Source organism: Lactuca serriola, chromosome 8 (genome assembly GCF_051521515.1).
Source record: "Lactuca serriola cultivar US96UC23 chromosome 8, Lser_US96UC23_V15, whole genome shotgun sequence".
Classification (NCBI taxonomy): domain Eukaryota; kingdom Viridiplantae; phylum Streptophyta; class Magnoliopsida; order Asterales; family Asteraceae; genus Lactuca; species Lactuca serriola.
In genome coordinates this window covers 126,019,078-126,046,586 of record NC_136415.1, presented here as the reverse complement: position 1 = coordinate 126,046,586, position 27,509 = coordinate 126,019,078, and the positions used below count along the sequence as shown (strand labels likewise).

Sequence of the window (27,509 nt, the reverse complement as noted above, 5' to 3'; positions counted from 1 at the left end):
TTTGATAGATGGATTTCACTTAGTCCATTAAAAAAACAATTATTTCCAAAGAAAATTAAAAAGTTCACTTGATCAAGTTACCCAAAGTGTACACGACTCAAAGGCCAACCGCACACGAAAATAGATCAACTGTCGGTCAAACCAGGAACAAGTCATAAAACCAGTGCAACTAAAAAACAAGTTTTTAAAATCTTGTGTCTGACAACATCGGACAAGCCAAAGGCATATATCAGAGTCAGAACCTCAGAGAATTCTAAATGTAATATACCAAGTAAGACACAGCCACTTATCAGAATTGGTAAGAAGCATATCAAACAATCCTCAACTTTAATTATTATTTGTCCACTCCAAATATCATTTTATTCAAAATTCTACAATTACGGTTGTGGTGGATTATTTTAAGGGAGTCTGTTTTTCTTTATATATATATATATATATATATATATATATGAAAAGAATACACATGGAACATGGTATTTAGATTTTAACTAAAAAAACGCTTTACTTTTTTGAAATTTTAAAGAAAACTTGACAAATAAAACATTTCTGGTTGCATGTCAATTCAAATCCTGCATCTGCAACACAAACATACACACATACACCACCAACACAGCCCACTTGCACATATACATTTACATATACCCACCCCCCCCCCCCCCCCACCCAACGACTCTTTCTTTAGTCAAATGTTTCATCAGCATACGAATTGAGTGCACCAATCAACCCTGTATGTGTGTCTGCAACTTGGCTTCATCAATAACCTTCTCTCAAGCCCTCCTAAACACCTAACCTAATAAAGTACCCATTGAAAACAATTAACACATAACAGATATTTATAATGTCATAAAACTACAACACTACTCATGTCATGTCATGACTGATGAGATTCAATGGAATAACCAAGCAGTAAACAAACATTGAGATAAATAATATCGAAATTTGGCAAATATTTATACAACCACTATATAATATAAATAATATATTATGTTGTTTTCATAGTTAAACTAAAATGATTTTTTGGGCATAAATATTTACAATAACTGTACAGATAGATTAAGAGGCAGGTGGATCAAATATTCAAATCCACATAAACAGGATGTCGTACCATGAACATGAAAAATTCATCTTAATTTCCTACCCAATCTGCCACTCCCCTGACCCTGACCCTGACCAAAAATAATAAACTGATTATATAACATATAATATCCTAAAATTACTTTATAATAATGTTGAAAACTATAATTAACTTGCCCTCCCTCCCTCAAGTCATTTGGGTAAACCAATTAATGCGGATAAAATAATCAAAAAAATATAGATGAAGATGATCTAAGAACTCATTGCCAACACTAGAAGCAATAAAGCAAAAGCCAATTCTGATAGTTTTGAGGTTTTAATTTAAATTTCAAAAAGCAGAAAAAATTATAACTAAGAGTGTGGAGAACAGACCTCCAGTAGAGTAGAAGTATAGGTCACATGAAGACTATATTATATATATCTCTATAGCATTAGAAAAGCTCCAATTGATGTCTGATGCAACACTTTTGAACTACGATCAAGTCCATGAGAAGCCACCTATCAATATCATCAAATCAACAACATGGATGGGGGATTATTAACAACTTAAAATAATCATTATGAATTTGTAATCAATCTACCATATGACTCAATGCTGCATAGCGTTCCTCGTTCAGATACAATGGCTTTCCCCTATGCATTTCAACATCCTGCAATCAACCATTATTATTCACACAAAAACTTTATATATAGATTATATTATCCGTTTTTAATTTCTTCTGATGTTTTCTTCCAAAAAAGTAAAAACTTTGAACAATAAAAACTGCCTACCTCTTCACCAAATGCATCCAAGTATGGAGATGGCCAACGTGCCTGACGTGCAGATCTTTGAAGTAATATTGTGGTTTTCTACACTCATCAATATCTAATATCAGAACATGATATTATTTAAATAATAAAAAAAAATTAATCCAATCAGTGAGACTTACCCTGATTAAAAGAAACACACCAGTACCAGCACCACAAGACATTGCATGAGTTTGGCACTTGTTATTCCTAAACACAAACAACACGTGTCAATTGTCAAATATAATTTCATATTCAAACTAAAAAAATTGGGACCCAAGTACATTTTTGGTCCCTGAGTATAGTTGTTTTTTTTCAATTTTGGTCCCAAAAAAAATTTCTCTAGCAATTTTGGTCCTTATTTGAGGTTTGTATAATGCTTTTCGTCTCTCTTACAAGTATAATGACTATTTTTGGGACCAAAATTGCAAAAATCAGCAATACTTGGGGACCAAAAAATGTAATTTACTTGGCATTAAATAAAATCAAGTATTAAATAAACCTGCAGCATGTCTTCCAGCTTGGTGAGCACAATTTACCACACAACAAGCATAATGCAGGTTCATCTTGAACTGCTCCACAGTCAACACACTTCTGTTTTATGTACCTGAAGATTAAAAAAAAAAAAAAAAAAAAAAAAAGCCCTAATAAATCAAATAAAGATCAAAATCATAGTTTAATTAAGACATTTTTTTAAAAGAATAGTAAGAACCTTTGTAAGAGATCTTGGTAGAGGTAAGGCAAAACCATCAACTTAAATGGGACAACAGGGGTTTTGTACAAAACCCCTACTTCAAATTCTCTAGCAAAATGATTCAACCATTTTAAAACCAGAGAACGTGACACCTCATCATTAACAATGTTCTCTAATGTTGGAATCTTGAACATCTTCTCCAACTCTTCAATTTCAACAAACTCTTCAGCAAAACCATAAGCAAAATCCATTCTATCTTCAAATGATTGTGATGATCTATGGGCCCCACTAAACGGTGCTAAACTTGAAGAGTTCATTAATTTCCATAACAGTGCACACCTTCTTAAGAATGGAAAGCTCAAGCTACGAATTGTCTCCTTAATATCACGAGAACTATCAATATAATTGGAAACAAAATATTGACGTATCAACACGTGTTCACCCATGAATTTGTATATGTCTGTGATGAGAGATTCATGGTAACTGAAATCATCCATAGCAGATTCGTTTTTCCCAAAATATGTTATTACAGCCTGTAAAACAGAATTAACAAATGACTTAAACCAAAGGAGAAATAGATTAAATAAACTAGAAAGAGTAAACTATAAAGTATATTTATTTGTCTATATTGATAAGAAGGATAAAGGAGGTTTGCAATTTACTCAAAAAGAAGAGAAGTTATATGAACCTGAGTAATGGAGACAACATAGCACATATGAACAAGAGGCAAGAATGATTTCTCAGAGGACATAAATGGGACTGGAAGACAGAAGAGGATCCACATTAAAGTTGAAAAGGGATCAGATGCAAGGACAGGATTGGATGCCATGGTCCAAAACTGTACATCAGGGAATCGTATGCCCATGTCAGCATTTTCCAATATGCTCATCATATTTTCTGAAAACAAAATCAACAAAATCAATTTCACAAAAAACATGTAAACTCATTAAAGTAAAAGTAATAACATACCTTCAACTCTGTTTGTATGACCAGGTAGTTCATTGAGAGTATCAGCATGTATAGACTTTGCAAACTGTTGAATACACCTTAATCTTAAAAGAACATCAAGAGAATTTTGGGAACGGATGCTGTGGACAATTTTCAGCAACAATGACAAAATGAAGCCACTGGAAGATCTTAATTCCTCATACAATGAACTAACGCTATAATTGGTGGCATGTGAAGTTTTTTCAGATCTAGCAGCAATTTCTGTAGACACAAGGGAATACTTGAGTGTGTCCCACATGATCATGGAGTCGCTCAATCGACTTGATCCTGAGATTTTATCATTTCCTGGAAAATACATTTCATGTAGTAAATGAACCACAGATTCAAGATTCGCCCCTGTTCCTCCTTTGTGTTTTACTGGAAAAGATTTGAGGAACTCGTTCCTTCTAGAAACATCTGCAGAAGCTTGTAAAAGAGAGAGGGATTGTTTAAGAAGAAGAAGATGTTCAGATGATTCGTAGTTAGCAGCATCCATGGGGGACAGATTTGGAATTTTGGATGCTACACTCTCCTTCATTATCGTTCCTTCTCTAGGCAAATCAGGTAGGACAGAATTTGCAAGGCCCCGACAAACAGGACATAAAAACTCCCCCTGGACATCAAAAAATAAAAATATAAGAAAAAAATTATAAATTATTTGCATAAAGATCTACAATGGACTTGAACAAGATGCACCTGATCCGGATCCACAATATGTCCTCCTTCAAAATCAATCCTTCTTGTGTATCTGCAGACAATATATCCCACATCTTAGGTGATCCCAAAATATATGTACATACAATGTTTTGGTCATGTATATTTCTGATAAGGGCAACATAGTCATTTTACGTTGGTCATGGACCAAAGCCAAAACAAAACCAAACCACATCGATAGCCAAAACGGGAACTTTCTTTCAGGGACGAAACTTACAATTAACCCTTGTTAATTTTATAAAAAAAGAAATAATGAGAGATAAGGGTAAAATAGTCATTTTACCTTTCCTTCAGGGAGCGTAGATAACGATCAAGGCAACCTTGATGGACAGCATGGCCACAAGAAGTAACATAAATGCCATTACAATCCGAAGGCCCAAATCCATCATATGGCAACCGTGAAGTAACTGAAGCACCTATCTGTGGCTTACCATTAGGGGACCCCACGTTTTCTGATGAAGATGATGATGATGATGATGGATTATTTACAACTTCATGAGAGAGAGAGGCAATGTACTTTCCAAGCAAAAGAGATTCATTTGTATCATAACTACTGTATGAACTACTTCCAGGAATCGAAAAATCCACCTCATCAATCAAAACGTCTGATTCCCCCACATTATTTTCCATAACATCCAGAATGAGTGTGTACATATCTTCTTCAAATGCATCACCCGAAGCTGAAGCTGTGGTTTGTTGACTTTGACTACTATCATGTGCTGTTTGAGGAGGAATATTTATATTGTTGAGAGAAGGGAATCGGGTTTTTATAAACTCCAGAAAAGCATCAACCTCTCTTGGTTGACCAGTGGATGCAAATTCATTAATTGCAGTCTGAATGACTTCCATTAACTGGGAATTTACTGTTTCAGATGATTTAACAGTCAATGTGTCCTCATTGACTTGTTCCTTTCCAGATCTTTGAGCTTCTTTTTCCCATGATGGGGGACCTTTGTCAAGTAAACTCACAAGCCTGGATTTCTTGTATCAGGAAATCAGATATGAGGTCAGTTCATGGTCAAATAGTCAAATAGTCAAATGTAATATAAACAATAGTAGATTACCAACCTGGAGTAGAATTAGAAAAGAGACAGGAATCTTGGAATTTGCATCATGACAAAGAGAGCAGACAACTTGTACATCTGAATCATTTGTGACATCAGGAAGACTTTCTTCAGGGTCATTTGTGTCATCTAAGCCAGTGTCTTCTGTCATATTCTCCATGAACTTTGACTGCTGAGCCTTCATCTTTTCCTGTATGTAACATAACAAAATTAAAAATTAAAAAGGGTAGGAGAAATCTCTTATTTTCTAAGGGCATCTCCAATCCAAAACCATTTGTTACACCAAAATGGTGTTATCAAAATTCGGTGTTAAAAGTTTCCTCTGTACAAATTGATCCTTCAACTTTAAAATTATGCATTTTTAGTTTATTATTTGTATGATAATATTATTTATGTAATATTTGTTACTTGTGACGTTATATTACGAATTTGATTGATATAACCTATTATGTGTATTAATTTAACGTTTATATTTCAAACTTATTTAAAAATGTAGTACTTCCTAATAATTTAAAACAAAATACATATTTAAATAAAAGACATAGCTGAAGCTCATTTCAGTCCACAAAATGCTTTAACTAATTGATCATCTGTGGAGAAACCATTCCAACGCATAAATGTGCAATATTTTTCAAAAATATGTCTACTATTTTCAAAATGCATGTGGAACATTTATTTTAATGTGTGTTGAATATATTTATTTCAAAATACAAGTGTAATTATATATGAATAATTTATTTTTGTTATAACTTGTCTAATAATGTAATTTAAGAAGTTACTGTAACAAAAAAAAAATATGGGTGAAATTTGTATAAAGCTAATAGATACAATGTTTTTCTTAAATCTAAAAAAGCTGGAAAACTATAACTGAGTAACTGACCATTATAGCAGCTTGTCTCTCACGTGCTTTTGCCTTTCTTTTTTCACTATCAGAAACAGGTGCACTGTTGTTACTCACATCACCAGAATAAGATAACTGATTAACAACTTCAGGCGCCAACATTTGCAGTTTTGTTAAACATCCAGCATCCAGCTCAGCAAACTTCTGAAGAAGATTCTTAATCAAAGAAGAAAGGTCAAACCCACCAGACTCCACATAGTTATAAGCATTTTCCTTCTTATTTATCCTCATTAGCGACACAAGAAGCGACAGCAAGCTTTGATCATCATATCCATCATTCAACCCTGTAGATATTTCTTCAGCAGCAAAGACTAAAAGGGGAATAGAATTATCAAAACCACCAGATTGTGACTCGATCTGTGCTTGAGAAATGTCCAAAGCTAGTGACAACAAGTGCAATGCTGTTATAAGAACGCCATCTGGCGCACGCGATGCGATTAATTTATCTGTAAAAAGCGCGTAGAAAAGAACAGATCGGATGATTTGAAGAACTGTTTTACATGTGGCTACTTTAGCTAACCCATTAAGAGGAGGATAGATTTTTGTCCATTTTGGGAGCTGATTCATCAATGCAGAAACACTACAAAAACGCAAGTATCTTTCTTCTGCAACTTGCAAGTCTCGTGAGTTCCAACGAGGATGATACAAATCCAACTCTTTCCAGTATTCCAACCGTAATTTGTACATACCCTAAGATAAAATGGCAGTATCGTAATTTTAGCGCATGGAAAGGAATTTAACTTCACGTTGATTAAAAAAAATTACTCATCCCATTACCTGTTTGATTCCAGATGGATATGAATACTCGGCTACAGTGTCTAAAATTTGTTGAAATTGTTCTACTTTGGAAAGGTCACGAGGAAGGGATTTGACCAGTTGACTATGAGTAGCATTTCCGGTTGATAGCTTATAGATTAACTCACGTTGTAGACATTGAGCTGTAGTTAATCCACAAAATCGCCTTTCTTTTACTATCTGTATAATAAGATTTAGCATTTCTTGTACCAAAACCGCTTCATACCTGAAAATATCATAGATATTATTGTTACATTACCTATTGTTAGTCTCACTGATTAGATATTAGCTTTGGTGATGACATTAGAAAAAAATACAGAGTCTCGATAACCGAGCCGGTCGGTTTAAAAAGGTCTTTCAAGTGCTGCGGTCGGTTTTACCTAGTCAGTTTATAAAGAAGCTTTTGCTGACATGGCACCAAAATCTTTAACATAGTTATCATGAAGATTTTATAAATTCATGTTCATTCCTTATGAAGGGAATCGGTGCAACAGTCTCTCAATTTGTTAAACAGAAAAATATGTTATAGCCTTTTGTGTGAGAATCACTTATATGAGCTTTCCTTCTAGATTAGCTTTTTTGTGAATCTTCCATTCAAAATAGAAAATTACTTTCCATATTGATCCTGTTGATTTAGGAGTTAGGACAGCATTGAATTTATTCCAATTGTTCATCAACATCTATGCATAACAATAACATGTTCTCACACACAAAGAGAAAGTTTCAGGAAAGATACGTACTCACTAGCTCTTTCCAAATTTAAGGAAAGATAACTTGAAAGACCAAAACGTTCGATGATTCTAGCAATATAAAGATCTGCAGGGGCTAATGCAGCACAACACTGTAGAAGAAATAGATCAAGTTCTAAACCCTGTTCAGACCTGAAAAGAGAGAAAAAGAAGAACGAAAATCAATCTTAGAAGAAGGGTAGGTAAAAAGATGTAATTTGGAAATTTTTGCATACATACCATCGAACAGAACGATACCACTCATAAGATAATATTGCAGCATCCCCGTTTTTTCTCCACATTCCAGCATGAACTTCACTACAGAAAACCCTAATTCGCAAAGGATGTTCCATTACAAAAGCTGAGAATCCATACGGGTGGCAACCACCTAAAACATGACCAAAGAAATCACCATATACAGCTGGCAATCCAGATTCAGATTCAGATTCAGATTCACCATAACATCTCTTTAATGCTCTTTGTAAAACCAATGACAGCAAACGGTGTAATGGAATGTGTACTGATATCTCCTGTGAGCTAACATCATATTCAATTTCTGGCCAATCTGATAAACTTAGAACACTAAGTGATTCCAATTCGTTTGTATAATCTCCTTCCATTTGATGATCGATTAAACCTGCAGAAATGGTGTCATTTGACCCAGTCAAACGTTGATGAACACCACCACCCATAGTTTTACTTGAAGGTGACTTGAAGATAGTTTTTCCCTTTCTAAACTTAGAAAGTGTTCTCTTTAATTGAAAGAAATTACTACCAGAAGCATTGGTTCCTCTCGAATTAAGATCTCCTGATGTATTGTCCACTTTCAACCAGTTTTCAATCGCTCTTAAACACTCGAAAGTCAACCATGAAATTGAAGTCAACACTGTGAAACTATCACTACCCCTTCCACTCCCAGTCACACTAGAAACAGAGCTTTCTTGTGAAAGTCTTCCCACTTTTGCGTGTCTTAAACTATCTTGTTCATCAATAACTGATTCATCTTCTGTTTCTTTGTTGGAAAATGCTCCAGCCACTAACAGAGCATGAATATTTGCAATTGAATGACCTAAAACGAAAGGTAAATGCATGTTTTCGTTTTCTTCTTCTATGTGAATATTTGTTTCTCTTTTTTGAGGGCTCATGCCTTGGACAAAAGCTAAAAGTTTCATCCATGTTCTTGAGATATCACGCCTGTCACATGTCATGTATTTTGGAATTGTTGAATGGCTCATGACAAATCGAATGTCTTCAACCACACGATGAGTTGTTTCATATAAGTTTCCCCATTTGGAAACCTGGAAAAAGAAATCGTCAACAGAAAACAATGATTGGAAAATGAAATTTAAACTCTGTTTCGTATTAAGGAATGGAATCACAAAGAGATGGAACGGGGTGATCATGTTGGGTTGGTTTCAAGGAATGGAATGAGTCAATTAGGCATGCTGTTTGATACATATAATCAGAGAACTAAATGAGATTATATTGATAAATATGGAAAAAGAACAATATTCTATAAAAAATAATTAAAAAAAACTAATCAAATAAAAATATATAGCTAAATAAATTTCCTATCAACATATTTAATGTCATTTAAAATTGTATTATTTGTATTTCAAATAATCAAGAAAAGTTCATTCAACACTTTAAATAACTTTTTATAAAAATAAAAAACAAATTCAATTAGCTACCATGAAATCTTAAGATAGGATTAAAGTAAAAATATTATTTGTTTTTGGAAAATGACGATAAATAATTTAATTCAAGTTTGGAAAACACCCTCCATATGAATGAATATAATCCTAGAAAAAGGAATCACGAATGATCCATTCCATTCCTATGAGACAAACAAACATAATTTTTTCATTCCGTTGTAATGATCCATTCCATTCTTTCCTTGATTACTACATACCAAACACTACCTTAGAGTAAGTAAGTAGATGAATGTCAAACAAAGAAAGTGATGATAATTTCAACATCAAAGATGATATTAAAACACCATAATACCCTGATAAGAATACAAATAGAAGTTGATTTTACCTGTAGTCGATGATCCTCTCTAGAACAAGAACTGAATATATTGGTCAAACAATCCAACAGCATTGCCAAAAGATCCATCTCCTTAACAAGGCGTGGTGTCAAAGTAGGAACAGTGAAGATTTGAACAGAAAATGTCGGCAGCAGTGGATACTTTCTAAAAATAGAATCTTTACACTCTTTTACAGCTTCATTCACAACTGTAGGGTAATACCGTAAAAAAGCCTTTGCAAACTCATACTTGAAGAAAGGATCACTTAGTAATTTCAACAGTAACTCCTGAAGCTTCCGGACAACTTCAGTGCTTAAAAACCTCTCTGCCATTACAAGAACATCCAACAAACCAACCAAAGAGCATACCCTTCCAGAAACAAAACTGAGTAAACTTTCACTACACTTGCAAAATTCCAAAAGCATCCCTACCACCGCTGATGTCAGCTCATCTGCAACCTTTTTCTGTTCTGCAACATTATCATCAAGAGTGGGTCGATCGCGATCTTGATGAATGCTCTCTGCAAATAGCAGTTTGTTCTTCCAGAAAACGAGAAGGGAATCAAGAACAGGAGATAAAGTATTTGCAACATCTTGTTGAAGTGGCTGAATCTGTTCAGCTCCTTTATGTTTAGAACAAAAGCCACTACGTTTCCATGCAGTCACATCCCCACAATCACAGCATCCACCACCTGTATATATGATGGAGTAATCATGGTCTTTGTGGTTACCATTTTGGAAACATGGGACACAAATTGCACAAGTGGGATCATGTTCGCATGTTCTACAGCGATATGCTATATCATTGTGACCCCAAACAGCCCCACAAACACCACGTTGACCGATATTCATGATTGCCAGGCGTTGCAGGACTTCACTAGGATCACCATCAAACATCAACCACTGTAACCAGATCATACTTTCATGTAGTAAATCTTCAATCTTTGATCTAGCAGGAGGTTCTGACTGGACTTCCATGGCAGTTTCCATTTCAACATCAGTTGGTAAAAGTGCAGAGACGATATCTGGTATTCGATGTTTGTTTTCTTTAACATATGAAACTAAGCCAGACTCCTGATGATCGAGTCTGTCTTCAGGAACTCCAATCAGGACAAGCCTCTGATACCAAAAAAAAAAGAAAATATGTCAACATCGTGATTTTAACTGACCGAAAATGGCAATTTTAAGTGACCTAAACCACTAGAAGAAAATGTCTGGTTTTTGGAAAATGATAAAAGATCTCAATTTAGTATGAGAAGAACTGATTGTGACTTTTTACTAGTGAAAACGTAAACTTTCCCCCATTGAATATGAGGATCATTATACTCCTCTATTCCAGAATCAGTCAACTATGGGGGTAGCCGTTCAAATTTACTGTTCCTTAACTGAAAATTGTCAGCAAAACAGTGAGAATCAATTATATTAACCAAATTCCAAACTAATCTAAATGCGTACTGAAAGAAAAATCACAACAAATTTCACATTTCCAGATACATTTCCAATCCATGATTGTCACTATCGAAAATGCCCAATTTCCGGTACAAATTCAGGGTTAATGAATTTAAAGATAAAATACTACCTTGAGTATATGATCTTTTGGAGAAAGCGGAGGCGTGTTGGGTTCGGATGATGATGATGAATCAATCTCCATCCTGAACATGTATCGAAGAAGCCAATCGGCGCAATAACAGTTGCCGATTTCACAGCTTTGATGCCCCAGGGCTGAAGAAGCAGTATTGCATCAGAATCCTAATCCCCTCTGAGATTTTTATATCACTTTTATCTTGGAGTACAACTACAGGATATTAACCAACCCCCGTCTCCACTCGAGGCTCTCAAGAAAGAACCACGGTTCAAAGGACTAATTGCGTGCAGAATTCCCCTTTTTCCTATTTTACATACCAACGCTTTCTGCGGTTAAATCATGTCACCGCCATTAGTTTTACCATGTTGCCAACTTACACCCTTCACTTTTCAACACTTGCCGCTTCTTGTCCCTTGTAATAGGTCGTTCCCTAACTAGACGATATCTTATTAGGTTGTTAGCTAACTAGGAGACGGATACAACTACTTCGCGAGCCAACCATTAGTTCTCAATGGTGCCTAGACTATCAACCAAATGAAATTCACATTCAATGTATAGATGTGCACGCAACAAGAACTCTTTTCATTTCATCATACCTTTCACAAATATCATGTTCAATGCATGATGATATTCTATCATAAAGACCATTTGTAACATAAACATTTCATAAGGTGCTATTTTAATCATATACACATATCATTTCATGATAACATTTCATGCAAAAGAGAAATACAATCATATTGTATCATGTACCTCAAAGTAAGAATAGGTAGCAATATAGCCTCTAATTGATTTTTCAATGTCAATTTAATTCTTGCTTTATACGTAAGCATTTATTTCCAAAATTTTTTAATTATTAGATATGGATAAATTTTCATTTATAAACAACCTACTTAGATATCTTGATTTTAATTTTGGGTCGATTTATTTATACATAATTAACTATTGATTTACCATATTTAATCTTATCGTTCCCGATTGAAACCATAATATGTGTTACCCTGTCTTTCGGATCTCCCAAGTGCGTGTATAAAAGGTGGTGTGTCATAATAATAATCCCATTAAAACGACTTTTGGAGCAATCAACAATGCTATGAAGGAGTTACTTTTATAAGATTGATCGGTCGAGTCTTTTTGGTGGACCAATTATTTTCAATTGGTTATTTATTAACGAGCTAAATATCATTTGGAAACTGCTTTATTTTTCGACTTTAAGTTAGTCGAATTTTCTAAAGTAATAGTAATGTTATTAAGCCATATTATAGAGGGAATTTTGTAACATCCCTGTGAGGGTCTATTTGAAAACATAGTTAAAGAAAAACATGTTAAAATTCAAGTATTTAATTTGAAAATAATTGCAGAAAATACACCCTCATTATCTCAAAAACACATTAGTAAGTTTTTAAATAAAGAGATTGTTAACAATAAAATATCACAACATGATTCAAGCTCACCGCACATTCTATGGTTTTCTTAAGATCCATGCTAATCTCAAATTCAAGTTAGGGTCTTCAATCTAAGCACACATCAAAATAAAGTTAGGCATGAAATTGTCTATTGGGTTCATCCGACGTTGATTCATTTAACGTAATGGATAGCAATCCAATTTACTCAAATCAAACCTCCAAAAAACTTTTGGATTTTATTAACCAAAAACAAGTTTAAAATGGGTGTTATATGCCTTATAAGTTTTCACACACTCAAAAGCTAAGTATTTGTTGCAAATATTGAAAAATCATTTCAAATTCACAAAAGGGACAATCAAGAATATTTCATGATGTAGTTATGTAATGCATACATTTATCATAATCCCATGTCAATCTTAATAGTCCATCACATAAATGGCAATGGACGCTTGAGAGAAATCCCCTTAAGCTAATGGTAGAAATCTTACCATTAGGCAGAAATCCCACCTATATTTTTGATGACGAAAATTCCATCATACTAAGAACTAGGGTGTCATTATCTATAATGTCTGTAGATCCGGGCTAGTCAATTTAAAGACAATGAGCATCAAAAATGACTTTTTGATGGAAGATTATTTAGAAGGAGTAATCTTAACCAAGTGGTATTATATGTTACAAGGGTTTCGTACATATAAAGAACGCAAAAATCCGAATTATAACGAAGAATTTATGACTCGTCGAAGTTTCGCGACAGAACCGGCACGGCACCGGGAGACGTAAATAGTGAATTTACGATAGAGGTTTTTTTAGTCTTAGTGATCTAAAGAGCGTCCATAAAAAGAACGTCCAAATCTGACTGCGTATGAGGAAGTTATGAATTTTTTAAGATTTGGCATAGTAGTGCACGACCCGAAACTCGAATTTTAGTTCGAGCGGTTTTTGGCCTACGCGACCTAAATGAGAGTTGAAGATCTCATTAATAGGAACTAAACGATAAAAAAGACAGACGAAAACGGAGTCCGTATGAAGGAGTTACGAATTCTTCGCGGTCATTTAACAGTCTAATCTCCTCCTACTGTTAAATTTAAGATCGGTCGAGAATTAGCCGACAAGTCTAAATGAAAGTTGTAGATCTTGTTTTTAGCTACGCGTGGAAAAAAAAGAACGTCAAAAACAGAGCTCGTATGCGAGAGTTATGATTTTTCTAAGTCGAGAGGGTGTTGTGCAAGTTTGGGTGATGTGGCGCGATCACAGTCGTTGCTTTCTCTCCAAGGAAAGCCATCAGATGATGACACATGGCACTGACTCGGCGAGTCCATCAAGAATTCAACCTGTAAATAAGAGTGTCGGGTTCCCTTATTTCCTCACCCCTCAACCCTTTTCTTTCTCTTTCTAGAACCTCTCTCTAGCTCTCCTTAAGCCCCCTAAAGTCTAGGTAAACCCCTTAGCACGAGGCGGAAGCCCCAGAGCGCCCGACGGCTCCGAAAAGAAGAGACTTTGGCTCAGAAACTCTGCTTCGGCGGAGCCCGATTTTGAGAAAAACCCGCTGTAAGTGAGCTACGTCTACCCTATCTTTAGTATAACTTATGTTTAAGTTCATTATCGTTATTATGAACTTATAAACAAGATTTATCAGTGATTCAAAGCCATTATACTAATTGATCTACTTACGGGAATGATATCTATGTTGTGATTTAGTGAGGTGTTTTCTAGAACCTCTCTCTAGCTCTCCTTAAGCCCCCTAAAGTCTAGGTAAACCCCCTAGCACGAGGCGAAAGCCCCGAAGCGCCCGACGGCTCCGAAAAGAAGAGACTTCGGCTCAGAAACTTTGCTTCGGCGGAGCCCGATTTTGAGAAAAACTTGTTGTAAGTGAGCTATGTCTACCCTATCTTTAGTATAACTTATGTTTAAGTTCATTATCGTTATTATGAACTTGTAAACAAGATTTACCAGTGATTCAAAGTCATTATACTGATTGATCTACTTATGGGAATGTTGTCTAGGCTATGATTTAGTGAGGTGTTTAAAGTGGGATTTCTAAACAGTATACTTTCTATACCAAACGGACCCTACCTCCGATATTATCCTACCTGGTTGTTCCTTACTTGATAGATCATGAAGTAGACTTTGAGTTAATGATGAATCTAGACTAATAACTAGTCGCAAGAAATATTAGACTAAAATCTAGTGATAATAATACTAGGTTTCGTCGAAGAAAATCATATTGTTAAGAAGCGAAGCGCTGCTCGAATTTCAAGTCGTCACATTAACAAGTGAGTACATAGTTACTTTCATCTTACACATAGATATGAAGTATTTTATATAAATTACGTGCTATGTGTGCATATTATCTGTATACTTGTTATCTATGTTGAATAAACGATTTTATACATGTTTTAAATGATTTAAACTATATATATATATATATATATATTATATCTACAAAATATGTTGGGTAAAACATGGGTAGATGAATGATGAGGGATGAAAGTTGATATAGAGGAACATTGGGAGTATGGACATAGTGCCCTATAGGTGAACATTGGCAGCAATGGACCTAGTACCCTATAAATGAGCATTGGCAGCAGCGCCACAACCTGTAGATGTTGTTGATCTACAGTAAACATCCTAGCAGCTGCGTTCTAAGGATAGTATCGGCAGTCGCGCCTAATAGAGAACATTATAACCATGACAGTAGCATCTAAAGGACAATACCGGCAGATGCGCCTAATAGAGAATGTCACAATTCTGGCAGCTGCACCTAAGTGATAATATTAGCAGATGTGTTTGACAACTGTGTCATTGGCAACGATGGACTTTGTGTCGTTTCCTTGGGATGATCCTTAGGAATGAATGAACGAGGAGTAGCTGATTCTTAGGGTAAATCCTTAAGAAGATAATGGGGATGGGTAATTGGGTTGATTGTTTGATGTTTAAACATAATAATTATATTATTGTGGATTGAAAACCCTATGTACTCACCATGTTTCCCAACCTAACCCACTTAGTTTATTTATATCATAGGTGTTGATATGAAGTCACATTACACTTAGAGATTAAGGAGATATAAATCACTAGTGATAATGAATGTAAGTTATGTTTATGTTTATGTTTCTGTATTGACGATGACATCCCAAATGTTTTAAAATGAATAAAAATACTTTTTCTTCATAAATGCTTTAATAACGTATTTATCATGTTTTACTGGGAACAAATTCCGCAACACTTTTATTTAAAATGTTACTATGCTTTTTAAACAAAACATAAACAAAAATCGGTCTTTTCTGGCCGTGAAAATGGGGATGTCACGTTATCCCAAGTGTCACACAAGGGGTAGCTAGCCCTTATGTGTAAGTGGGAATTATAAAACGTCCAAAGAATAAGATCAAAAATTTTCATTTATAAATTAATAAAACTGTAATCCAAAACATCATCATAAAGCTTAGTGAGTTTCCCCCAAAAGACATCATACGATAAACATACAAGCATGCATAACGGCCCACAACCTCCCAGTTCGAATGCTCAGGCCCAATCTGTAACGCTTGGATCTTGGTATGTTTAACGACCCAAAAATCGTGGGTAAAAATGTATTGTTGTTTTTTGGTATTAGATGTATATTTTGTTAATCTAATTTGTTTTGCAAGTATTTTTTCTTGTATTGTTTTTTAATTGACTACTTGAGATTTGAAATTCACTAGAAAGCTTTGTTTAGCGGGTCATTTTAGAGCTAATAAATTCTCACAAGTGTGTTATCTTGTTAATTGCTAGTTTATGGAGTCACTTGAATTTGATTAGGAACATGATTTTAGTAAGTATAGATTATGTTTGGTTGTGTGAGTATTTGTGTGACCATTTGAACTTGTCTAAACAAATTGAGGCACTATTGGGATGATACCTCTCTTTGCGAAGGAGTGACATATCCCTGTGTGGGATTCCGGATGTAGGAAAAAAATTCCATAACAAGGGGTCATACATTGGAAACAAGCTTCAGAAAACGTAGTAACCTTAGATGCGAAGTATCGGGTCAATGGATGAATTATATTCTATATCAAGGTAGATTATGGTCCTTTGAGGGGATCATAGGAAAATCCATGTTGATCGGTGTTCTTGCATTTCAAGGGAAATGCAAGTTTGTTTACATATGTTGAGTATTTAGTTGTGTGTGTTTTGGGTCTTGAGTACTTTTGTTATTTATACGTATTGGGTTATACGTACTTTGAGTAATTTTCTATTACGGATTATAAGCACTTTGACTATTTGCATAATTTTAAGTTGTATGTACTTTGACTATTTGTAAATTTTTTAAGATATAATACTTAGATTATTCTAGTAATTTGAAGTGAATATTTTGATTTAATACAAACATTGGAAATATGCATTTGAAACTATTTATATATCTTTGAAACATGCTTTTGTTTGAAGCCTTTTATTGGAAGTAACTAGTTGTAACGCTTATTTCCCAATATGTTTTTTAATTATTTTATTAGAATAAGAATGGGGGTTTTGGTTGGCTTCGCGACAAGACTAGGTGTTTTTTCGCTTTGCGTGCTAGTTGTTTTAGTCACGATGCGTCCTTTAAGTGGGTTGTGATGTGTGGCCTCAACAACTCAAAACCTTAGGTCTTAGGATTTAAGTCATATTTAAAGGCACTGACTCTTAGTTTTTCTCTCATTTGTATCCTCCATCATCCAGAGAAACCTAGAAGCAAGCTCTAGCCTCCTCTTATTCCTATGTGGTGTTTTAGTGCATTGAGTGTGAAGTTTGTAAAAGTAGAATGTGACATTAGTGATAGAGAAGCAAGATCCAAAGAAGTTTCAACATTCTCATTGTCTTCTGGACCTTTATAAGTTATAAAGCTTCAACCTTTTATGTTTCGTATGCATAGATCTAGTGTTTTGGGTGTTTATATGCATTTTGGTCCCATTTACTAGATGTTCCCCGGAGATTTGGAAAATCCATGATTATATACATATTTGAAGATCATTTATGGACACTTGGAGGTGAAAAAGAGAGCAAGCAAGCTCTCTTTGAACTATACGAGAAGCTTTAAGCGTTTTTTGCTTCATTATAGATCTTGGGTTAGTGTTTGCCTTGTTAGAGGCTTGGATATGGATAAATTTGGAAACTTTATCCATTACAAACCTATTTTGATGGTTTCTAGAAAATTGTAGCATCTGGCTTAAAGCATTAAGCACTTAATATAATAAGTGATTCTGCCTAGGAGACGCAACACGGCTAAGGCTTAGTCACGACGTGAAGTTTAGCTGATTCACGACTATTTTGGACTAAATTGGTCGCAACGGGACTGGTGTTGGTCGCGTTGACCCGTTTATCGTTGACTTTTTACCTGTTTGACTTTTTGGTCAAACTTTGTTGGATATAAGTTTTGGACTAAGGTTTGACCTTTGTTTGTATTAGCGGGTCCGTGCTAGTTGTGTCGTTATTGGAGACTGCTTTTGAGATTGCGGTTGCTAGATTCATGTGAGTTTTCCCACTATACTAAGTGTGACATTAGATGTCCTTAGGTGGTAGGTTGTATGTATGACTATTGTGAGACTATAATTAGACTATATATATTGAATGTGAGACTATAGTTGGACTATAGCAATGATATGTGAGACTATAACCGGACTATAGTAATTGTGTGTGAGATTATAACATTGTAAGCCTATAATAGGATTATAACATTCATAAGTGTATACGCTGTATGTGTAATGGGATGTGTGGTATATTGGAAAACTCACTAAGCTTTGTGTTTACGTTTTAAAGTTAAATGTTTTTTAGATTGTTCTTGTGGGAATGGGAAGGGCACGACATGACTCTACTCACATTGGCGTTTGCTTTTGTTTTGAGACTTCTGTTGGTTTTATGATATGACTCAGATATGTTGCTATGTTAGGTTTGAACAAATGGATTTCTATGTGTATCTGAAATAATCGTTTGGGATTGTTTAATTATAGTTTAAAAAGAAATTTTTGGTTGACTGTACTCACATCGTTGTTTGATTTTGTTTTGAAACTTCCGTTGGTTTTATGATATGACTCTGATTTGTTGCTATGTTTGGTTTGAACAAATGGATTTTTATGTGCTATTAAAATAATGATTTTGGGGTTGTTTAATTATTGTTTAAAAAAGAAAGTTTTGGTTGAAAATTTAGGATGTTACATTAGTTTTTAAATTTCTACAGGGGTAAATACCATTTGACCAGAAGACAGCAATTTGATAAATGAGTGATTTTGCTATAGAAATTTTTTTGGAAAGTAAATGCATTTTGAAAGTCATTACTTTGAAAGAATGAAATAAAAATATATATTTTCAAACATTATATTTTTGCTCTTAAACTCATGTACTCATATTCTCTTTTAAATGACATGTGTACCATGTATCAAAGTTAGAGTCGAAGGTCTACAAACAGTATCACCCACCACTCTGTCAGTTAGTTGAAGGTTATTCAATCGATTTTCATGAGTAAGTGACATTTTCATCAACAATTCCTCCAATTTTAGATACTATTCATTGAAGGACCTTGGAGGATTAGCAAAAGTGAAACACTAGAGTTCCAATATTATATAGTTGTTTTGTATTTATTTAGTGTTTCTATATGGTTTCTGATTGTAACACTCATTCGGTTTGTAATATATTGTTAAATGAAAAGCAAAAAATTGGAGTGGATTTTGTTGGACATCAACATCATAGCAAATGATGTCATTTGATTGCATATTCTCATTGTTAAAAGTCGAGATGTTACAGTTTGAGAAAATCATTAGCAGTTTTTATTAACATTGGTTTTAGTTTCTCTTGTGAATAATGTAAGTTTTTGTTAAGTTCCAATGTTGCAAGTCAAGTAATATTGTTAAGTTGTGATAAAGTTGTAAGAAGATATTTGAATCGACAAAAAAAAATCAATTAAACGCCTTTTAACAAAGAAAAATGGGGGAAAAAAGTTACATCAAGCGTACTGAAGATTAAAACTAATAATTACTAAATGATAATAAATATATTTAATTTTAAATTTATTAATACATGTTATATTTTTTTTAGATAAGAAATATAAATACATAAAAAAAAAAAGGAATGCAAGGTTGTGTGATAGTGTCGACTAACTAATGAATTGAAGGAGATGCAAAAACTACCTAAATTAATCCTGTTAGATTAAAACGGTCTGCCAATTGTAGCCTTATTCTAAAAAATGTAACAGATTAAATTTCGTACGTATCATCACTTTTTCAAAATGTATTCCGACTTTTCTAAAACATGTCCGATGATACTTGATAAGACACCCAAATTTTGCTTAGGTCATATAACATGAGTTGCACTCAAACTTCACATAGTGACAAATACAACAAACTTTAATATCACCATTTTAATCACTTCCAAAAAAGTAATGCATGCATTCAATGTTTTTTTGAACCAAATCATGTTTAAACATTTAACACTAAAAGTAAAATAGACCAATAAGGTAATAGATCAAAGAATGTATAACCTTATACTATTAGATTTGGTATATAATTTTTCTGGTAAATTATTGATTATTTAAGAAAGCCAAATATCTATGTAGTAAAAATAAAATTGTCAGGTTTGAACGACTTTTGACCCAATGTCATCTCTCTCCTTTCCAACTATTTATCATTGACTCCCTAAAGATAAAACATAATTAAAATCAACATAAACTTTACAAGCAAATGATGGAAAATTATATTTACCATTCCATTATGCCTAAAATAGCTCTTGAAATTGGCATTTGCAAATATAAAAACCGAGCTAAAGATAACATCCTCATACACACCATTATAGTCATACAATTGCATATAAAACTCTCTAAAACAAGTCACTACTCACCAAAACAGCATGAAACACACAACTCTCTCTTGATGTTTCACAGACTTCTAGCTACTCTCTCGTATAAGTCCCGTGGCCAGTTTCGATTCAAATTATTCGCAAGGAAATTGGCAATCTGCACAACCCAAATAATTACTGATCTTGATCCATAATGTAAAAAATAGCAATGCACTTTCATATATTAATATCCTACTTTCATTTTTTTTTTCTAAGTATTACAATTTACAGCATTGTGATGTCATTTATTTTCTTCCTATTCTACTTAATGCTTTTGATCCATCCACTTAAAATGAGGGGTATAAAAGTCAAAACACCTTTTTTTAAGTGGATGAAAGGAGAAAAATAAAGAATACTCCCTCCATCCCAAAAATTGCAAGATTTCAATTTTGTGTGAAGATTAAAAAAATGCAAATTTTAAGTTTATGGAAAAAGCATACTTTGCAAATTTACGTATTTGCCCATATCATTACAAGATGTCAGTATAACAACATACCTTGATCCTCAAGGCACGAAGTGAGCCATCTGAGTCTCTGACATTGTCTATAGACTGAAGAGAGACCTTAAGAAGGTCTGGAATACAAGCTTGAACATGAGGGGACAAATTTTGAAAAGTATCTGTTGCTGCTGTATCAGATGCCCTGGGATCAAATGGAAGAAATGGAAGCTTGGCAATCTCCCTTAAAGCATCTAGATGATGTTCTTGCCTTGCCAATTTATGAATAACCAAAATGTTCTCAAGTTGTCTTAACACGGTTTCTTGCTCTAAAACAAGTTCTCTTTCTTGTAGACTGCATCCACAACGTTAGTAATAAGTGGATAAATTGGGATTAAGGGTTTTTGATTTATTAGAAATTTTGAAATGGGAATTGTTCAAATGATTTCTCACCTGACATTCGGAAAGTATTTAAACGTCTCCAGCAGCTCATTTCCAGAATGAACAAGCCCAGCTGTTCGGCTCTCTCCATCGAGTCTACCTCGTGATAAAGAACAGATAGCTTCAGAGAGACTCTTGTTTATTGTATCCAGTGCTGCTGAAAACGCCCCAATTCTCTTTTGAATTTCTATAGACTGAAATCGAGATAAACAATTGGCAAAAATAAATAAACTAGTAAAACCTGGTTACTATATCATACAATAAACAAATTGTGAAAAAAGAGCCAAAAGGAGAAGAGAATGAAAGTTTACCTTGTCATTAAGCCCAGCTTCCAGACACCTGCGAGCAGCTTCAAACAAAAACTGGTACCTCTCTTTTCCATCAACCAAAAACCTCTTTAACTCACCTTCTTCTCCCTCCCCTCTTGCCCCAAGCAACAAAAGTATCCCACCATCACGCAACAGCAACTCCATCAACAACTGCTGCATCATCAAACTACGTTGCCTTTGTTGATCCACATTCCCTCTCCCAGACCAAGACAACTTCCCACCACCAACAGCAGCAGCAGCCTGCGCGTAATACTCCAACGCCATCGAAAGATTGTTATGTCGTAGATACAACGAACCATATTGTCTAATTATACTCGCTGACTCAGCAAAACCATCCATCACACCCAACTTATGACCACCTGTCCCAGTGACATCAGCGAGAACACCATGGTCTGCTAGCACAATTGCTATATGAGTAGCATCGATGTTGTACCCATCGTCTCCGATATCTTTAGACAGATATAAAACAGCTGGAAGCAACTGTATGCTTAGTAGCAAGACATACGGATACACCAACGGGTCTTTCCCGTTTTTTGTGTAGTAAGATGGTTCGAATTTGTTTAAGTAGGCTTGTAGATCGTGTAAGGTGTAAGGTGATAAGCCTTCGTTTGAATTGGTGGGGGAGTCTCGAACAGCACAGAGTTTGAACCAGAGGAAGTCTTCTATGGTGTTGAAAAGTGTGGGGTGTTCTCTCAGTAGGCGATCGATTTGCCTGCGGGACCCGGATATGAGGGCGTAGAGAAGTAGTTTTTTTTTGTCAAATGTTCCTCGGCCTGATCGATCGCCCATACGTAACATTTTTTCACATTCTTCTGCAGCAATGGAAGCGGTTTCTACTGATACCATGCCTCCGTTTGAGATCCATTCTGTAAGCTGTTTTGATAAAAAAAAAAAAATAAAAAAAAAAGAATGAGATGAGTAAGGTGCTGTTTCTTTTTGACTTAATGAATTTAATGGGGACAGAACTTAATCTGGACAGGTATATAGTGGTGTTTCTTTTTGACTTAAAGTTATTATCTATCTTGTTATTGAAAAATAATTAATGAAAACAGCTCTATGGATTTAAAATTATTGTTTACAACACTTGTGTAGTATGAAATAAAGATGAGAAACGAAAGGGAAAAACAGTTGTTCGTCTACTGTAATAATATCAGAAAGATTCCAACTACACATTTGATCTCATTCATATCAAAATGATAAATTTGATTGAAAATAACATGTAACACAAGTAAATTTGTATTATTCATATTTGGTTGTAAGCTCTCTAAATACGATTATTAGAACACTAATCCTTTGAATTTGAGCATATTCCATTGTGGATGATTTTGGTTATTTTTCACTAAACTGAAAACTATTAATGTGAATGTAAAACTTAATGTGAACATTTTTTACTAGCTTTTTATTATAGTTATATACAACTTCCAGTTATATCTATCAAATATCCAGTCAGTTATCATTCAGAATCACTTCTAGACAGAAGGGTAAAATGGTCATTTTCCATATTCAGTACGACAAGGTTCATTTTCATTCAAAACAAAGATACACCATGAGATCAATACCTGTGATGCAAAATGGTGAGAAACACGGGAGCTTGAAGCAACCCTTTGTGCATCATCATAGTACCCAGTTCTCAAGCAGAAATAGATCTATTTAAGAAAGAATAGAATTAAGTTGTGGTTACATTTACAAAAAAAAAAAAAAAAAAAAAAAAAGGTTGTATTTTATGTGAAGGATGATACACATGACTGGAATAGAAATCAAGAGTTGAATACCTGCTGCCATGTGGTATCAACAGGAGGCTGTCTACGAGCATCGCCTGCATCGAAATCAAGAACCCCGTAGTCTCTCAACCGGATCTGGAAGAAAGAAATAAGTTGGTAAGGTGCAAACATGAGAGGGTAATATGGTAATTTAAAGTAAGAAGTGATCACAAACCCTTAGAAAAGCATGGATCTTTGGCAAATTTCCCACCACTCCACCAAGAGCAGCCTACAATAAGATAAACAGAAAAACCGTAAAATCAAACTTTGTACAAGGAGCATAACTGCATAGTGGATGACAGCAAAAAAACAAACATAAAAACTATGTGTAGTTTTATTACCTGTGCTGGATGACTGTGTATCATTTCCATGATATATTTATCATGCCCCCATTCCAGGTGTCGCCTTGCACCAATTATTAGTGACATTTTCTTTGAAAGATTTCTTTGGACACTTGAATTCTCACCCGTCAAAGTCTGTGAATTATATAAGATGATGATTTGTAAAAAAGATTATTGCAATTAAAACTCATATGAACAAGATTACATAGTAGGCATGTGTACCTGAATTAGATGCCAGATCTTGTTCATGGTAACTGATTTACCACCAGAAGAATCCAGGCCAAGATTGTCATATGCATTCTTAAAAGCAGTAGCTGGCTGACAAATGGAACAAAATACACATATTAATAAATAAATCGAGTAATAAAAGTATGATAAGTTGATGGACTTACTTTATATTCTAAACTACGCTGTCTTGCATCATTGAGATTTCTCACAACCTCAGCATATGCTGCAGCCTTTTTATCAGCTATTGCCAAAAGCTCCATGTTAGAAGGACCAGATGAAATGTGAGGACTGGAAGTTAAAGATAGTATTGGCCCTGATCGGTTAGCCCCAATGCTTGAATCAGTTACATTGGTCCTTGGTAAACTGGAGATGCGGCTCAGGCTGTGAAGAAAGTCCCTTTTTTCCTTTTGCCAGTCATCCTGACAGATAGAAAAAAAAAAAAAAAAAAAAAAAAAAAAAAAAGGTAATTTAATATTATTAAACAAGGGGTAAAAGGGTAATATACTAGATATCAAAATACAGAAGTGAAGTGTAACTTTGACTTTGTGTAGCAACTAACCTCTAACACTGTCATCATGTAGTCACTAAAATTTCTGAGATTATCTTTCTGAGCTTCCTGAACAGCAGAAACCATTGCCATTTCACGGACCTGAGATTATGAAAATGTAACATAAAGATCATGAATATATAACCATGTGAGCCAAAAAGAATACGTTACTGAATACTTATAGCATAGCAACATTCACATAGAACATTCTGACATAATAATTTATACATAACTAACACTCATGAAAGAAAAATTCAGCATGAAAAAACTCTAAGACATTAGCACAATATAATCATGTTGAGAAAAGTTTAACATACAAATGCACACATGAGAAAATAAAGGTATGGATTATTTTATTCTCTGTTGACTATTGCCCTCTTGCAAAACAATTAAAAGAAGACACAAGTGCACAAACAGATACTCATATGCAACAACAAATAATCAGCATAGACACTCATGCAACAGCTAATATTCCTCATAACGTTATACAAAAAAGGACCAAGATTGTATAGCTCAATTCTTTAAGAAAAAAAAAATGTAATTCAATAGCAATAAGTTGCAGTAAGTACCTGCTGCAAGTATTCCTCAACGCTTGTAGCTTCGGCAGGGAAAACATCCTCAAAAGTTGTCTACAAAGAAAGTAACAAGATTTAACTCAAGAAAAATAAGTGATTGATATGAATCTCACAAGAATAAAATAAACAGATGGTGATCTCAAAATCTCAAAAGTCAAGATCGATCATTTAAAAACTAAAGAATATAGAAAATCTAATACAATGCTCAAACTGGAAAATCAGAAACGAATGTGGGAAAGTGTAATTTGAACTAAATGCTGTTTTTAAGCAAGAAACAAAATTCACCACCCTTGAGGTCTAGAACATTTTTAACTTGATATCATTCATGAATACATGGAGAGACAGTGCTGAAATAGAACAGTAGTGGCTACTGAACTAAATCATGAGACACTTAGACATGTCTACTTTCTAAGATGACTGAGATTCATTGCTTATCATGTACAAGGGGCCACCAAACCATGATGCTTCTTAGTGTTACAACACCAACTGAAGAAAGATCTTATGCACAACATTTCCCATGCACTTATTGCAGAGAGGTTGTTATTGTATACTTACTTACCTTGTGAAACAAACTAAGCATATGATTTGTATACATGATCAATCAGATTAATTTAGCCTGACATGAATCAAAGAAAGAGCTGATACCTTCAATTCAAATGACTTAAGATCCCGTGCCAGTTGCTCAGCATTTATCCCCTCACGTGCAAGTAGCCTGCACAATATTTAACAAGCTACATATTTTAGACACTGCTTATAAGATGCTTGTATTTTGAACATCATGTAGCAATAGTAAACTTCAGTGCACTAATAAGAGCAGAAAAATCCAGGATATTATAGCCTCAGAGTATTCTATTGCATAGAGAAGATGCACATAAATTATGATTTCAAATCTAAATGACACAAACAATTGAATAGCATGGAGAAATCACAGATAAATTACGATCTTTCAAATCTAAACAGCTACGGATGCACTCTTGTCTGAGTGTGGGTGAAACTTGTATTCCTTTTCGAGTTAGTTTTTCTATACAAACTATCTTCGTTAAAAACACTGTAGTCTACGTTCACAGATATAGAAATTAAAAACCATAGTAACAAAGTATGTAGCACTATAAATATAGAAAAATGTACACATAAAATTAACGAAATCACCAGAATCTACCTTGTAGCTGCAATCGATTGAGAGGGAGCCTCGGTTCTGAGCGTTTTCGACTTGAGCTTCTTTGACAATGCTTCTAATTGATCCAAATTTCTCTGCAGATACAAAAACAATTATAGGCACGCAGAGATATATGTATATATATATAAGCACTGTAAGAAATGAGAAATAACTTGCGCCACAAAAACAAAATCGAAAGAGCAATAATTACCTGGAGAGGAGGAAACTGAGCAGAAGGAGCAGCTTGCTCGACGAGTTTCGAAGATGAATGCAGAAGATCCGTCCAGCTACTCATATCTGCGTCGCTCGTCATTGTTGGAAGGTTGATGTTGTGAGGAAGAACGCTTGTATGGAGCGATACGCCGAAAGGAGGAAGCCGAATTTTTATTTTGGGGTTTTGGAGCTCAAAACGCAAGAGCCCTAGCGGAAAGAAGCCGGCAGAAAAAGCGTTATTTCAAGTATTATTCAAAAGGATTAAAACCAAGGTTCGAGATAATCTAAATCTAAGGCGTAACATGGCGGTAATGTAAAAGTCAAGCGAGGACAAACTTTAGCGAGTCATGGTATTTTTCAATGCGTGATTATATTATATATATCAAAAGATATTAATCATATAATTATTGAATTTTATAAAATATATGACGTTTTTAGAAGTGTTATATTAATATCTAATAGAAAAAAGTTAATAAAAACTCATTTATTTTAGGCCCGATAAAAAAACAAAAGAAAAAAATCCAAAAAACCCGCGCCTTGAAAAAAACTCGCGTCATAACGTGATAAGGCACGCCTTGACACATTATTTGGGCGCTACGCTTCACAAATCCGTCTTGAACGTTTTCATAACGGCTACACCACGCCTCGCGTCATGGCACGCCTCGAGGCACGCCATGGCGCACTTTTTAGAACCATGATTAAAACCATGGTTGTGGGCTAATGCCAAAATTATAAAATGTTCCTTTTTACCTTTTGTTGTTTGTGGGTTCACTAAAGGATAATATTTTGCATTTTTACCCTTTTATTACTTTGTTACTTACCCTCATTGGTACACCTACAAGTGTATGATGCAGGGTTTGAACCAAACCGAACCACCGACCACAA

General features: G+C 34.5%; 2 protein-coding genes across 5 annotated transcripts; both read right to left on the bottom strand.

Moving 5' to 3' along the window:
* Nucleotides 1-482: 482 nt before the first annotated feature.
* On the bottom strand, nt 483-11,658 carry PRT6 (proteolysis 6). 4 transcript variants are annotated; one of them, XM_079013507.1, is made up of 19 exons: nt 11,351-11,658; nt 9,784-10,890; nt 7,984-9,041; nt 7,756-7,896; nt 6,998-7,241; nt 6,200-6,910; nt 5,324-5,509; nt 4,539-5,236; nt 4,238-4,289; nt 3,524-4,154; nt 3,243-3,451; nt 2,573-3,087; nt 2,363-2,467; nt 2,004-2,070; nt 1,846-1,923; nt 1,656-1,724; nt 1,447-1,572; nt 1,106-1,166; nt 483-790 (listed from the first exon to the last, which is right to left on the bottom strand). In XM_079013507.1, the coding sequence occupies exons 1-17, from the start codon at nt 11,429-11,431 to the stop codon at nt 1,498-1,500; spliced, it is 6,027 nt and encodes a 2,008-aa protein (XP_078869633.1). In that variant the 5' UTR covers nt 11,432-11,658; the 3' UTR covers nt 483-790; nt 1,106-1,166; nt 1,447-1,497. The 4 variants fall into 4 exon arrangements, with proteins under 4 accessions (XP_078869633.1, XP_078869634.1, XP_078869632.1 ...); XM_079013508.1 differs by having other exon boundaries at nt 1,106-1,160; XM_079013506.1 differs by lacking the exon at nt 1,106-1,166.
* An 8,787-nt stretch (nt 11,659-20,445) lies between these two features.
* LOC145066226 (Nucleoporin interacting component (Nup93/Nic96-like) family protein) lies at nt 20,446-26,863 on the bottom strand. Its single transcript, XM_079013439.1, has 15 exons — nt 26,623-26,863; nt 26,415-26,506; nt 25,901-25,967; nt 25,250-25,309; nt 24,693-24,782; nt 24,298-24,552; nt 24,128-24,223; nt 23,906-24,040; nt 23,740-23,793; nt 23,577-23,660; nt 23,364-23,450; nt 21,787-22,677; nt 21,488-21,669; nt 21,095-21,389; nt 20,446-20,716 (listed from the first exon to the last, which is right to left on the bottom strand). The coding sequence occupies exons 1-15, from the start codon at nt 26,722-26,724 to the stop codon at nt 20,639-20,641; spliced, it is 2,568 nt and encodes an 855-aa protein (XP_078869565.1). The 5' UTR covers nt 26,725-26,863; the 3' UTR covers nt 20,446-20,638.
* Between the last annotated feature and the right edge of the window lie 646 nt (nt 26,864-27,509).

What these genes read in the sequence shown, in the direction of transcription:
- LOC145066226 (XM_079013439.1), bottom strand. Translation starts at nt 26,724, where the DNA reads ATGACGAGCGACGCAGATATGAGTAGCTGGACGGATCTTCTGCATTCA. An exon ending in CTCAGTTTCCTCCTCTCCAG is followed by an intron (nt 26,507 to 26,622) that starts GTAATTATTGCT and finishes TTGTATCTGCAG; the next exon opens with AGAAATTTGGATCAATTAGA. An exon ending in AGCGTAGTTTAGAATATAAA is followed by an intron (nt 24,224 to 24,297) that starts GTAAGTCCATCA and finishes TCCATTTGTCAG; the next exon opens with CCAGCTACTGCTTTTAAGAA.
- PRT6 (XM_079013507.1), bottom strand. Translation starts at nt 11,431, where the DNA reads ATGTTCAGGATGGAGATTGATTCATCATCATCATCCGAACCCAACACG. An exon ending in AATTTGGAAAGAGCTAGTGA is followed by an intron (nt 7,242 to 7,755) that starts GTACGTATCTTT and finishes TGATATTTTCAG; the next exon opens with GTATGAAGCGGTTTTGGTAC. An exon ending in ATCCATCTGGAATCAAACAG is followed by an intron (nt 6,911 to 6,997) that starts GTAATGGGATGA and finishes ATTTTATCTTAG; the next exon opens with GGTATGTACAAATTACGGTT.